The sequence below is a fragment of the Leptidea sinapis genome, chromosome 11 (assembly GCF_905404315.1).
Source record: "Leptidea sinapis chromosome 11, ilLepSina1.1, whole genome shotgun sequence".
In the NCBI taxonomy this organism is placed as follows: Eukaryota; Metazoa; Arthropoda; class Insecta; order Lepidoptera; family Pieridae; genus Leptidea; species Leptidea sinapis.
This window is the reverse complement of record NC_066275.1, coordinates 4,299,621-4,314,349: the sequence shown is the minus strand read 5'-3', so window position 1 is coordinate 4,314,349 and position 14,729 is coordinate 4,299,621. Positions and strand designations below refer to the sequence as shown.

The 14,729-nt window shown below is 36.1% G+C and overlaps 1 protein-coding gene across 3 annotated transcripts; it reads right to left on the bottom strand.

Annotated features, from left to right (window-relative positions):
* Positions 1-4,180: 4,180 nt before the first annotated feature.
* Positions 4,181-13,316, bottom strand: LOC126966708 (poly(A) RNA polymerase, mitochondrial-like). Of its 3 annotated transcripts, none has more exons than XM_050810916.1 (7): positions 13,128-13,311; positions 12,876-13,051; positions 12,384-12,704; positions 11,155-11,283; positions 8,911-9,122; positions 7,189-7,421; positions 4,181-4,810 (listed from the first exon to the last, which is right to left on the bottom strand). In XM_050810916.1, the coding sequence occupies exons 1-7, from the start codon at positions 13,207-13,209 to the stop codon at positions 4,191-4,193; spliced, it is 1,773 nt and encodes a 590-aa protein (XP_050666873.1). In that variant the 5' UTR covers positions 13,210-13,311; the 3' UTR covers positions 4,181-4,190. The 3 variants fall into 3 exon arrangements, 2 of the variants coding, with proteins under 2 accessions (XP_050666873.1, XP_050666874.1); XR_007729773.1 differs by having other exon boundaries at positions 4,728-4,810; positions 7,189-7,435; positions 13,128-13,316; XM_050810917.1 differs by lacking the exons at positions 8,911-9,122; positions 11,155-11,283; positions 12,384-12,704; positions 12,876-13,051; positions 13,128-13,311 and having other exon boundaries at positions 7,189-7,435.
* Between the last annotated feature and the right edge of the window lie 1,413 nt (positions 13,317-14,729).

Sequence of the window (14,729 nt, the reverse complement as noted above, 5' to 3'; positions counted from 1 at the left end):
CTCTTTACTATGATTATTGGGTTGTATGCTGAGTTATTCGCGCCATCTCGCCTTGCTGTCGGCGCTCCAATTTTCTATAATATAAAAATATTTCCGATCGCAATGCGAAATGAAGCGAATTATTATTTTAAGCACTTTTTCGCTTTAATATAATTACAGCATGGCTCATGCTCATAAAACACTCATACATATAGGTATTATTATATTATAGTGATAATATATTGTTATTCCAAATAATCGTGGCTTGGCCGAGGGCCGATGCCATTGTACCTACGTAGCGTCATAGTGAGATCAGCTTAAAACTGGATAAAAAATACTAAAATATTTATTTCATTTAAAAGTAGTTTCTTTGTACATAATTGACATAATATAGTAATGTGTATATAATAAAATCATAAAATGATTTCGTTTGTGACAGTGTTCGCGAAAAAATGTTTGGCTCTATTGCCAACTACAAGTTGATGCTTATTTTTTTACACGAAAAATAGGGCAATCACAAAGAATTGGTGATCGCAAGTTTTTCAACGTAATCTTTAAAGTTACGTGTGAAAATACTTAAACTTCTGTTAATTTCTGGAACTCTGTGAACGATATTTGGTGCAACTGTCTGATACGCCAAGGTGTGAAGAAACCATTAGGACTAAACATACACGGAGACCCATACGACATATATTTATTTCTTTGTAACATTCTTTTACACTTACGAGAGTTTCAGTTTCCCATTTGTATTGAAGCGTTAAAGGAAAAGAAATACCTTTTACAGTCGACACTGTAACAGTATTTTTAAATGTGTTCAAGTCAACTCAGATCAGAGAAATGATCTGACTGTCGGTCAGTGAAGGCACCGCTTTAGATGCGTTGCAGCGTAGCTACCTCTTGACCCATGTATGTCGTGGGTCACTTACCCGACGAGACGAGCAGGACGTTCAGCTGATGGTAATTGATACGACCTGCCCATTACAATGCAGTGCCGTTCCGGATTATTGAAAAGCCCAAAAATTTTGAACGGCACTAAGTACAATTGCGCTCCTCACCTTGAGACATAAGATGTTAAGTCTCATTTGCCCAGTAATTTCACTAGCTGCGGCGCCCTTCCGACCGAAACACACTAATGTTTACACATTACTGCTTCACGGCAGAAATAGGCGCCGTTGTGGTACCCATAATCTAGCCGGCATCCTGTGCAAAGCAGCCTCCCACTGGTTTATATTAAAGAGCTATATAATTATATTATCAAGGGCTAGCGTGCAGTGGCCCGTGGTACTGGGCCCTGCGCGGCCACAGCCTCAATCGGCGCGAAATTAGAAATATACGTGGCGAACCCCCCGCCTCTAATATAAGGGACATCAAAAACGGGCAACGCAGACACTACTTATTTTACAGATCTTGTGCAAAACTCGACTGTCGTTATAAATTATGTATGTATTCTATTTTATTGATACTGTTCGAAGGATTTGGAGAGAAAGACCTGCTGACTCTTTTGAAAACTTTATTCACTAACACTAGGTCCAACACAAAGCACTAGGTCCAAACACTAAGCACTAACGATGTCCTAGGTCGTAGCCAAGTCGTAGGTTTCACTGGTATCACTTCAGTAGTTTTCACTTCGTAGTCGCCTCGAAAGTAGGTCAAACTGAACTGAACTGGCTTGCCTCCCTGCGGCTATTTATATGGGCCGAGACGAGTCCCAGACTATTTCAGAAAGTTTCTTTCTAGAACGTACCTGAGTCGCTCGAACGTGATCGACCGGCTTGAATGATTCTAGAAAGTTCGTGCATGTACCCGGTTTTCGAGACTATAATTCTATATAGTTCCACAGTAGTTCCTTAAACGCCATCTAGTATTGAGTTGTTGTCTTTGATCTTTGAGTGGATCTTTTTCTAGTTAACGCTAGATGGCGCTAGTTACTTTGTGTGTACGTAACAATATCTAACAAATGTAACATTTTTTGATTTCCATAAAAAAAATACAATATAAATCCAATTTTGTTTATGATCTACATTTGGTCCTTATTTCACATTATACCTAATATACATTCATAGAATATATTATCACATAAAAACAGAGATAAATCATATTAAGTTTCGTGTTATGACTTTTACATAAAGGAGACATTTTTTTTGGGCCCACTGGATATGGTGATGTTTATTAATCGTATTATGCTAGTAAAATTATAATTAATTTATTATTGTCAACAGGCCATATTTTGTTGTAAAATCTAACCGGGTTCTTGAAATTATAATAAAAAGGCAAACGCTTGATACGTTTCCTGTATACAGTTATGGTCACCATGGCAATAAAATGCGTACAATGAAACATTTGTGACATTCATGTGAGAAAATAAAAATATTACTGCAAAATGGGTGGTAACAGTGATTATCGATAATCGGCTTTTGAAAAGTAACAAATATGTATTGGATCCATGAACCTCATTTCAATTATTATTTTAGAGATTATACTAATTTAGCATTAAGTACATAGTTAAATATTACCGTGCAATGGAATAAAGTAACATAGACAAAGTCTAAATATCTGTGAACTGTGCATCTGTCATTTTGATTTTTATGTTGTTATATTATAATAATAATATTGACACACTTTTTACACAAATTATCTTGCCCCAAGTTAAGCATATATAGCCTGTGTTATGGGTTACAAGACAATGATATATTTAATACAATATACTTATTTAAACATACATAAATACATTTAAACATCCATGACCATGTTGTCAAAACAGGATTCCGTATTTTTCGTTTCTTTCGAGTTGCGTGAAAGTTTTCTTTGCATTATTATAATTATTTAATTTATTTCATAGATTTTAATACCGCATTTACAGCATATTATACTCCAGAGAGTGGTTGTGTAAATTGTGCAGTACGTTCATCGTAATGTGCGAAAACATTAATTAGTGTCTGGTCCTCCGGAGAATACAAAATTTTGTTCGAAATAAGTACCTTCTTCCGGGTAGGATACAATCAAGGCACACAATTAGAAAAACTTATCTGGTTGACCCATCGATTTCTAATACTCGAGCTGATCTTGCCAGTTGCCAGTTGCAATGGTTTGGTGGGTAGACATTCTGTTGGTTGCTGTGAACATGAAATGTCTGTTGGGTGGTATTTAGGGCAGGGCATCAAGATGAGACTGAGCCACTTGCATCGTTTCTGGATGAGATTCTAATTATAAAAGATGATTTTAAAAATCATGATTACTCATAAATATTTATACTATATAAACAATGCGTTCTTTATTCCTATGATAAAGAGTGTACAAAACCTTACCTCAATAGTATTTACTTATTTTATTAAGACACGACTTTGAAGTTACAATGATGGTTGTTAAGTATTTTTGGCAAGGTTTCTGGTATAGTGGTTATGGTGATTGCCCTGACTGCTAAACTGAATTTTTGGGGTGTCGGTGTACACACGCTTGGGACTATTAATATACTAGTGTGATGAACATTTCTGTTCTGTGCATCATTGTAAACCATCTTTTATCAGCTGTATCCTTACTCTTCCTACAGGCTCTGTTTATTTTGATATCAGATAGTACTACTTACACTCCTACTTAATTTTGGCCGTTTCTGTTTTATGTCAAGATATTACGTAATAGCTTATTACTAACATTTATATATGATTTTTAGGTTATTTTGACGTTCACATTTTGTCGTATTTCTCAGTATTCCGGTTAGACCATTTCTAAATTAAATATACCATTGTAATCTAGAGATTATAAGGATATCAATATATGTTTCATTACTATACATCACATTTCGTGGTGGGCCTATTCCTCGAACAAAAAGAAATGTCTCCTTTTGAAACATAGAAAGCACATGTGTCATGAAATTAGAAAGAAGTACCTATGCTTATCTGAGGTCCGTATAATTATGTATCATTTATGTTTGCTTCAAGTGAGCATATAGTCTCCAACGGCAAAATATAACTAATATATTATTTAATTATTAGAGGAGGACCCTTCTTTTAAACCAAAGGTCAATAAGCAAACTGTAGTCTAACGGGCTATTAGTATGAGACAATCAATCCCGTATATAAATCATAAGACTTCGAGAAATGCAAATATTTTCAATAAAAATTATAGTTTAGTATTAGTTTTAGGAAGATTGTTGATCATAACGTAGTAGGCTGTGTCCTAAATTCAATTAAATAAACAACAAGAGATCACTACAATCATAATTTATTCCTCTTTATCCTGTACACTTCATTGGCAACTTGTGTGTTCTTAAACTTTAATTGTCTTTCCTTGGTTTCTTTCTTTGTAACCATTGCGTTCTTAATATCTTTCACACTCGCGTCTATTTGTTGATCAGTCTTCCGTTTCGGTTCCTCGTCTTCAGCAAATAAATCTTTAACAGAAACCAACCTGTGGTTATGTCCAACCCTCAGAAGTTTTTTTACTCCCCGGGTGCTCTGTTTTTCAAGCAGCCCTAGGAGCCCCCAGTCTTCAGTCTTCTTTCCGTCTAACACAGCTTCTAGATGCCAAGCGGCGTTCCTCACCTCCATTTTCAGTCTCTCGCACTCCTCAAAGCTGACATTCCGACTGACATTCAAAGCTTGCTCCAGGGGGTTCACTATGTATAAAGGCAACGAGTTGGGTTTCCTGATTGGTACACCTTCTACTATGGATATGGCCTTCTCTTGGAAATCGAACTGAGCATAATATTCGAAGAAGTGATAGAGCAAAGTTTCTAGGTTATCTTCACTTCGACTGCTGTCGGCAGGAAGCTTGTTGAGGTCGCGTAGGAACGTGCAGTTGACAGATTCTTCTGCTATTCGGATATCATCTTTGCCTGAAATAATTATAAAATACATTAATTTATCAAACACATTTGGATGTTAAATTAAATTATAAATAGTTCTAGTTAACACATTAATATTTTTTTAGAGTGGGCTAACGGGCAGTTAGAAACCAGCCGCCCATGAACTTCAGCAATATCAGTTTTTATCATATAAGGGGGCAAACGGGCAAGACGCTTACGTGATGGAAAGTTATTAGGAGACCGCCCATTAACACTAGAGATCCAAAAATGCGTAGCCGGCCGGCCGGTTAAGCTAGGAATATGCTTTAGGCTTGAAGGTCCCTAAGTCGTGTCGGTTAAAGGAAAATGCAGCCCGTAATTGATTGAGAATGGACAAAGTTTCTCGCATAACGCGCATTTAGAATGACAGACGTCACCATGATGCGGGTAGTATTTTGACGTACTCCTTACTCTTGCCACATTTAACGCATATGTTAAAAACATCATAAATATCAGTACAGTTCAGACAGAAAACTGTTCGGCGAGCTTTGCTTTCGTTGGATGTAAGGAAGTCGAACGGGCCGGATGGCATTTCTCCAATCTGGCTTATCTGGCTTAATCTGGCTGGCGTTGACGCCAGTTCTTACGCAATTATTCCGGCACTCAAAACGCGTAGTCCATGACTCATGGAAGTCAGTCCTTATCCATCCGACCCTAAATAGGAGACAATATCATGAGAGAGGACAGTACGGCTTTCGCCATGGTCAGTCGGCAGGGATCTTCTGTTATACCTAACACATCCGAACCTGAAGCCCGTCAACGCCCCAGTTGTCGCTACCGAATCCGTTAAACCGCTCTTCGACAGGACCTCCCTTAAAGTCTCGCTTTGTATCGGAATACTGTATCTCGAAATCTCGAACGATTGCCAATTCCGCGGTCATCTAGAGAGCAAAGACAAAATGGCTTCAAAGGATATGGGCATCATAAATAGAGAACAGCGATACTTCAAGCCGGCCCACTTTCTAGCGCTCTACAAAGCGCAGGTTACTGTCATCTCTGGTCTGGCGCACCCCAGCATTAGTTCGATTCATTTGACCGCATGCAACGCAGAACAGCTCGTATTGTCGGAGTCCCAGTGCTCTATAAACGGCTGGATCACTTGGCGTTGCGTAGAGACGTCGCTTCATTGAGTGTCTTTTACCGCATCTATCACGGGGAGTGTTCCGAAGAGCTTTTTCACCTGATTCCTGCCGCCGAATTCCACCCTCGCACGACACGCCACAAGTTAGGATATCATCTCCACCATCTGGATGTATGGCGGTCCTCCACAGTGCGGTTTTCAAGGAGCTTTCTTCGACGTACTACAAAGCTGTGGAATGAGCTTCCTTGTGCCGTGTTTCCGGGACGATACGACATGGGTACCTTAAAAAAAAAGTACTTCCTTAAAGGCCGGCAACGCTCCTGTGATTCCTCTGGTGTTGCAAGAGAATATGGGCGGCGGTAATCACTAAACACCAGGTGACATCTACGCTCGTTTGTCCTCCTTATTCCATAATGAAAAAAAAAAAAACAAAAATACTGCTACAATGTAATATATAAAATTCTCGTGTCATGGTGTTAAACATTGAACTCCTCCGAAACGGCTTGACCAATTCTCATGAAATTTTGAGTGCATATTGGGTAGGACTGAGAATCGGACAACATCTATTTTCATACCCCTAAATGTTAAGGGTGGTCCACAGATTTTGTTTTTTATTTTTTGACATTTTTTTTTAATTTGTTTGAAGTCAGCATTAAAAAATACATACAACTTCAAATTTTCACCCATCTACGATCAACAGTTACTATTGTATCGCGATTTTAATATCGGCAATACATCGTTTGCTGGGTCAGCTAGTAATATTATATATATTAGCAAAATATTTGATTTTTTAATATTGTTATTGGCTCACACGGTTATATTAAAGAAAAAAAAATATTCATATTAAAGAGACATTGCTGATTCCTGCATAATATCGTCCCAAATTGTAAATTATGTGATATCATTTTTGTTTTTTTTTTAAATGAAAATAACGACGAGACAAGCAGGACATTCAGCTGATGGTTACTGATACGCCCTACCCATTACAATGCAATGCCGCTCAGGATTCTTGAAAGACCCAAATTTCTGAGTGGCATAACAATTGCGCTCGTCGCCTTGAAACATAAGATGTTTAGTTTAATTTGCCCAGTAATTTCACTAGCTACGGCGCCCTTCAGACCGAAACACAGTGATGTTTACACATTACTGCTTCATGACAGAAATAGGCGCTGTTGTGGTACCCGTAATCTCCGCCGGCTTCCTGTGCAAAGGAGCCTCCAAGTTTTAAACAAAGAAGCAATTTCAAACATATCTCCTACATTAAAAGGGACACCAACAAAACACTCACCCGCAGCCGCGACCAACTTGTTGAATGAAGGCAGAATAAAGCCATCGTGTCTCCTCTGCTGCAGGAAGAAAAGCACCATCAGCGTGAGAGGGAAGTTAGTGATCCAGCGGCCGGGGTGCGGGTTGGTAAGAGACACCGTGCGCGCCCAGCGCCGCACTGCGAACGTGAGCGGCCGCACGCGCGGGTCTCTCTCGCCCAGCAGCCATAGCAGCTCCGACATGTACACGCCAGACCTGCGGCCACGCGTCTGTACTCAATGTTGCAACTATTACGGAACATGTCTGCATCTCAACGCACGGGGATTACAATCCGCTCACGTTTACATCTTATTCTCTAAATTAGTTACGCAACTGTTGTGTAATAAGGGGTATTAAAACACGAATGTGGGTTCATCACACGCGGCAATGACGAGTGTGATAATAGTACCACATGAGTGTTTTAATACCTAATAATCAACAGGTGCATACAAGACTTTATCTACACCCATTTAATATGAATCCTCTATAAAGTTAGCTTATCGCCAACATTAAAACACCCAAAGTCCTAATAACCATTACATCATCCAAACGAGTGTTGTAATGAAATTCAGTACAACATTACAACACTCGTTTGGATGATGTAATGGTTACTAGGACTGGCTTTTTTAATGTTAGCAGTAAGCTAACTGTTTCAGAATCTTTTATGGAGGATTCCTATCATGGGTGTAGATAAAAATATTAAACTTTTTCTAAATGTCACTAGAGATAGATATATTTCTATTAAGCAGTTACTTTTGAGTATTAAGCAAGGGTTTGGCCACTCAATGCCAGAGAATGATGTAACCTAATTGCTATATTTAGCGCTCAAATAGTTTTGAAATACATATCATATTATTATTTATATACAACTGTTATCATTTACTCGAGCAGTAAATAACTAGTTTGTCTTTTTAGATTTTGAAGTAAGGACGGAAGAATAAGGTAGTTTTTAGTTCGCATTACAGTTATAAATATGGTTTTGTTAATAAAACTTCTTAATAACTAGTCTAGCCATAAATATTATTACTTAAAAACTTCTTCTGTTAATTTTTTGTATTTAGAATGTGTTTATTATATTAGAAACATCGGCCGTTACTCACTATTTCACATATTTTCTTCAAGGAATAAATTTAATCACTAATATGGGGTGTAAATTATAACAGATTTGCAGTGATTGCCTAGCACAAAGTGGACCCATCCACCAACGGCTCCATAGTCGTCGGTCATTGTCAATTTGACACTTTTGACGGAGAATATATAGTAGATATAGGAATACATCCTCTCTCGAAGATATATTACGGCGGTTCGGATATATTTAACCGAACACGTCAAAAGATAAAATATTACAGCTTGAAGGAAATGCTAGGTGCTGCAACAGATACACCGACCCCTAGTTTTATAATAATGTTTTAGAAGATTGGATGAATTGAGTAGGTACCCGATTAATAAAATTATTAAAATAACTTGTGGTATTATATCTAGTCAATAGTTTTCGTTTACTGCATAAAAACCATGAAGTTTAGTCGTTCATTCGTTCGATGGTCTCCCAGCTCTATGAATTATCTCTGGTTACCTGTACGCCGTATTTGCTTAAAATTTAAGACACGTAAGAAAAAATAGACTTTATGGTGGTCAATAATAATTATGCGAGCAGCCCCTCTCGTATCATAATGTATGTATATATGTATAATTGTACAATACTTACATATTATTATAACATAGATCACAATCTAGACTGGTCAGCTCGTGTGAATACTTGACAATAGGCACCCTGGCGTTAAGGATCTTCTGCACCCTGGCGGCTCCGGCCACCCTGAGCTCAAGCAAAGTGCCCACTAGCTCCATGTGCCTCTGCCACGGACTGCGGCCTCCTTCACATTTCTTCTCCTGGTACACTAGGCGACGATTCGAGTCCAGCTTTTAGACATTTTAGTTTTCATAAAGAATTATTATTACAAACTTATATTTTTTAACAATGAATATATTATTTTATGTAAACTGTATAGTTTGTTAACTCTGAAAAGCGTATAAAAAACAGTAAATTTTAAACAACCCTACATCTAGATTCCCAATTCCCATATTTTGGAATGGACCCACTCTTTTAAGTGACTTTTTGACACCTCTACAGTAAAAAACTGTCACTTTTCATAAACAGGCTAGACATAATTGAAGATTATTAGATGAGTAGCTAGCAAGCATGAGTTGAAAAATTTTTTTTTTGAGGCTTACAGTGCTAGTATTAATAGGTAATATCTTGTGTACAGTAGATTTTTATTCTCTTATTGGTATTTGCACGCAAAATGGACCAAACTAAGTGCGGCAGCAGGAGCCCCTTTACACTAGTGAGTGTTTATTAACAATTTAACATAGGTTGACTTCCAATCAAAAAGTTTACTAATATTACTTGCTTTCATACTAATTTAACTTAATAACCTCTCGATAATGGATATATCCTCTCCAGAATTAAAAAGAAAGTAAAAAAAAATTGAAAGACATTTAGTTTACAATATGTTCACATGGAGCAATCTTAGTTCAATCAATTATGATCGACTTGAGATGTCAACGATCAGAACAGACTTCCAACAAAATTGAAGTGACAAAAATCGGTTCGATTAAAGTTTGAATACTTTTATCATTTTCCACTAACTGCTGCAGTTTACATTCAACATATAAATAATAATATAATAACCAAAACAATAACCAAAGTAATAACCAATAATGTAGTGGTAACCAAGTTAAAGGACAAAGTTTTCACAGAGTGGTAGCTGTGTTCTACTTTAAATGAGATTTGGACAAAGATTAAAAAAAATATGCAACAAGAATGTATAGACACTAACTTAAATATTTATTAATTGAATGCTTCTTTGGATATTAATTTAAAATAACTAATAATGTACCTATTCCTAGTTTTACAATGGCTGTAGAAAATTTTTTTGAGCTGTTTTCGAGCTAGACTGCTACTGGTGCAGTACTAAAGTGCAGTAACAACCATCAATCTATGATATCAATGTTTAAACAATTCTAAGTCTAATTCTAATTCAATTCTTTACTTTTGAGAGTCTTTAAACACTCAACTAAAATCAATTTCTGTGAACCGGCTGCAACATTAAGAAACAACCACCGCAGTCACATAAGTAGAGAGAAAATTAAGGAGGCCAAAGATCAAAGATTTGGTTTAAACACCGGAACGCGTCGGATGCGCCGCAATCTTTGACTTCAAGGTCACCGATCTCACAAGATCATTTAGCAAATCTGAGGTTATACAAATTATTGTTTTCAGTATACTCATCTAGTGAATTGTATAGAACATCATAACAGAACAATTTCAATATAAACTTAAACAGCTTATTGTTTATCGACTACAACTCCCTTCAAAGAAAGCTAACCATCGATAGAATGTGTCCTTACCCTACGCCGTACGAAGTTCGACCTTGCCTTTGAATAGCGTCTCCGTCAAAGAGATACCGCCGGCACGTGTATTTGAAAGTCTAAACACATGGTCGGATTTGGTATGGTCCGACCATATAACGGTCCGTTGGGAGTGGGTGGACACCTCGCACCAATTGGTTGTGACGATAATAATAATAATATTAATATGGTTCGGTACCAGACCGCGTCCGATGATTCGGGCGAACTAAATCTGACCATGTGTTTAGGCTATAAATTACACGTGCCGGCGGTATTTATTTGACAGTGTTGCCATTCAACTTTTGCACGGCAAACCGGCAACGTCGCCTTATGATATTGAAATATTCAAGTTCATTGTCTCATTGACCCAGTTACCTACTCTACAATACTCTAAAATAAATTAAATTTGCTCAAATTGAAAAGTCTACTTTTTGACAAAACCAATGCACGGATTTCGTTAATTTTTGGTATATTGTCAGCAAATATGCTAACAAGGATGTACTATGAAAACGTGTCTAGTATTGGTAAATTAAATACATACCAATTCATAATTAACATTATTAGTTAAAACCAGGTCCAGATCACAGCCCATTTTCCCAAAGCCATTGACTGATGAACCGAAGGGATATATTGCAATGTTGGCATACAGACTGCTCATCATTACTTCTAGCTGTAATTATTAGAAAAATATCATCTTTATAACACATATAATTATTTTATCAGTAACTATCGCAGAACCACAGTAATAGCTAATTACGTTTTATACAATATTAAGGCTGGGTTTCATCAACTTTCTCTAGCACAAACATGTTGAAGTATGGGTTAAGCAAGAAATGTGTTGCACCATTTGACAATTTTTAGATGACATCATAACTTTTAAGTTTTTACTGTAACTGTCCAATGTTCGCCAGTTAAAGCTATTATTAATAGATTTAGCATTTTAGTACATTGCATACTCCTACCTACAGAATCAAGCAGTGGGATCTTGTACTATGATTTTAACTTTAACTTTGCCAAGGAATATGATGTTGCAACACATTCTGCAGTCTATGATAAAGTCAGTGTTATCATTAACATTAAATTTGACATAAACCTTAAACATAATAGCTAATATAATGCAACCCAGCCTAAGTAAATGTTATCTAAGAGTTAAAAAAAAATCATTTCTATCAATATGAGTTTAAAAATAAAATCAATGGTTAAAGAACATCCTGGTTTACCAAAATGATAACTTCTCATGGCCTGACATTAACTGTTGCCTCTCAATATATTCATGTTAAATGTAATGTATATGCATACAAATTTTCTAGAAATGTGTGAGAGAGAAGCAAATGTCTAATGGAGATACAGCAAGATAGAGAAGGCCAGGGAATCAATAGTTGCTGTAACCAATTTTGATTGTCAGGTTGTAATAAGTCAGCCTCATTTTGCACTAGCTCCTTAATTTTATTAATATATTATGAAACTTTTGTTTTAGAAAACTAAACCAAAATTTTACTAAAAGTGTGATTGTATACAACAATGGTTAATTGTTCAGTTAATATGTGTATCATAAGAATAATCCTGATAATTGCACATTTTACATTTAAATACTTGATGTCTTGGATGTCCTCATTACTTAAAGCTTTTAATTTGTATTAAATCATTTTTGTTCTATTATTAATATAAAACTTTGCAGGCATAGTATTATTGCCGGTGCCTCCATGCCAATGACCTTACAGGCAGCAGCTAGTACTATTTATATTAATATATTTAAGTACATCAACTCACCTGCCTCGCTAACATAAACCTTAACCTTATCCCGACATCATTCAGCTTTGTTTTGTCATACAGCATTTGAATTTGGTCTGACACTGTATGACATTCCATGAGATTTCCAAACAATTCATCTTCATCAACTTTGTTATTTCCATCCTTTACTGCTAAACTCTTTGTAGTTGCTTCATATTTGTTCTTATTCCCTGGAGTTGCTCTGAACCACACAAATGGTGACTTGGATGCCATAATATCTGCATCCTTTTGATGAAAACAACATGTTTGTAAAACTTCCTTCACATTGTCCTCGGAAGCAAACTCCATGAGCATAAAATGCTGAAATATAAGTTTAAGCTTATGAATCAAAGTTGTGGATCAAAACAAAATAAAGAAAAAAGTTTGCAAAATACTACAGTACTAGTAAATACTGTACCAGTACCAGAATTAAGATTGGGCAAAATTCAATAAAAGACATAATACTTCATAATATTTAATTGCAAAAAATACCTCATCATTAAAATTTTTATAATGGTGAACATCTTTGACCGTTGCATGAGTTGAACAGTAGTTATAAAGCTCATTGAATGAAGATTCTGAGTTCACTTGCACTACAAGACTACGACGAGCTTCTTCTCTTCTTTGAGCAATAACTTCATCAAATGTTTTAAATTTCTTCGGCACATCTGTAAATAAACATAACCCTAGGGAGAGTTCATGGGGGTATATTATACAACACCAATTTTATGAAAAATCTATCACCTGAATAATTCCTTACTAATAAAGACTTGCAGAATGATTTTGTACAAATGAATGATTTGGTTCTATTTAATAATACCGACATTTTATTTAAAAATTAAAAATCTTTCTCAAAACATTTTTTTTTTGTTATTTTTTTTTCTTAATTCGCCCAGCGGCCCATTATGGTCAGGCTATAGTCTATAGACCATAACGTCTAGTTTTTTTTGTTATGCTATGGCTCGGTTACTGGGATACAATTTGATGTTTGAGTATCAACATAAGTGTAATTGTTAACCGTTACATGCAATGACGTTCTATACATATAGACAATGCATCTCATACCTACAAAATCAAAGCTGAAACATGGCACATGCCACAAATGACACAATAATAAGTTTCGACTGCTATGTCTATATATTTCTGCGTTTACTCCAGTTTTTTAAAATATTGTTGGTCAATAGGCAGCAATGTAAACACTATTTCAGTTTCACCTGCGCATTTTGAATTTAGAACCCGATTTGGACAGTGACATCAGTGGAGTAGCAGTTAGGTATTTTTTCAATCCCAGACGAAAAATAGGGTTGCTATAAGTTTTACGTTCGTCAGTCTGCCCTTATTTTCCGGTCGAGATCTGTTCAGTCGGAGGTTTTTTACGTTTTTAATCAAAAATCACTTTCATTTTATAAGGGGGAAAGTTTGTATGTTTATCTATTGGCTTCTGTTTATATTTGTTACTTCTTTACGTGCTAAAAGGATTTGGATTTAATAAGTTAAGGTAAACTTTAATGGGAGAAAGTAATACAAACTGAAATATAATATTTTTATTCACATAAAATAATTAGTTAAACTGTTTATTTGGATGGTAGTTTCCGTGAATTAAATAAAATTTGTCTTTTAAACTTAGATATCTTTCCTTTGGTACCTATATCTAGTGTAAGCGGACATGAACATGTTATATTTGTATGACAGTATTTGTCAAATTATTAAATAAAAATCCAAAAAACTTAAATACTTTAGTGGTGAAATATAAATATGCTTATTTCGTTTGTAAATTTCTTCACATCTCACTTTTGCTATCAACTGGCACCAATTATTTTACATTATTTAGAGACTGAGCGTTTGGCGATTGAATAAAACAACTGCTTGACTGTGAGGAATATGTGGAAGATATATGGAAGATATTATTTATTAAAAGTTACACGATATATATACAAAATCCTTAAAACTAGTTACCCAATTACAATCGTTACTTAAAAAATATTTACAAGTTCAGAAAATACACACCAATACTAGAGCTTACATTTTAACCAATAGTAAAACGTTTCATTCAATAAGATTTGAGAATAATATTATGTGTTCTATCACGCTCTAAAACTAATGCTATCGCAGTTTGTGTAAACTCGCGTCGAACCTCGATCATATGATGTCAATGAGCATTCCGCACCTACGGCTGTTGCTCATTGATTAAAATTGCATGAATAGCGATCGACCCCCGAGTCCCGACGCTTCATTCGAGGACGCTCGGCCTTGCTGTGCGGTTGTGTAACGCGGAGCATATGACTGATCACGTGAGTATATCTGCGATCGTCGAGAGAAAGTACGATGCTTGAAACTTCACTGAGA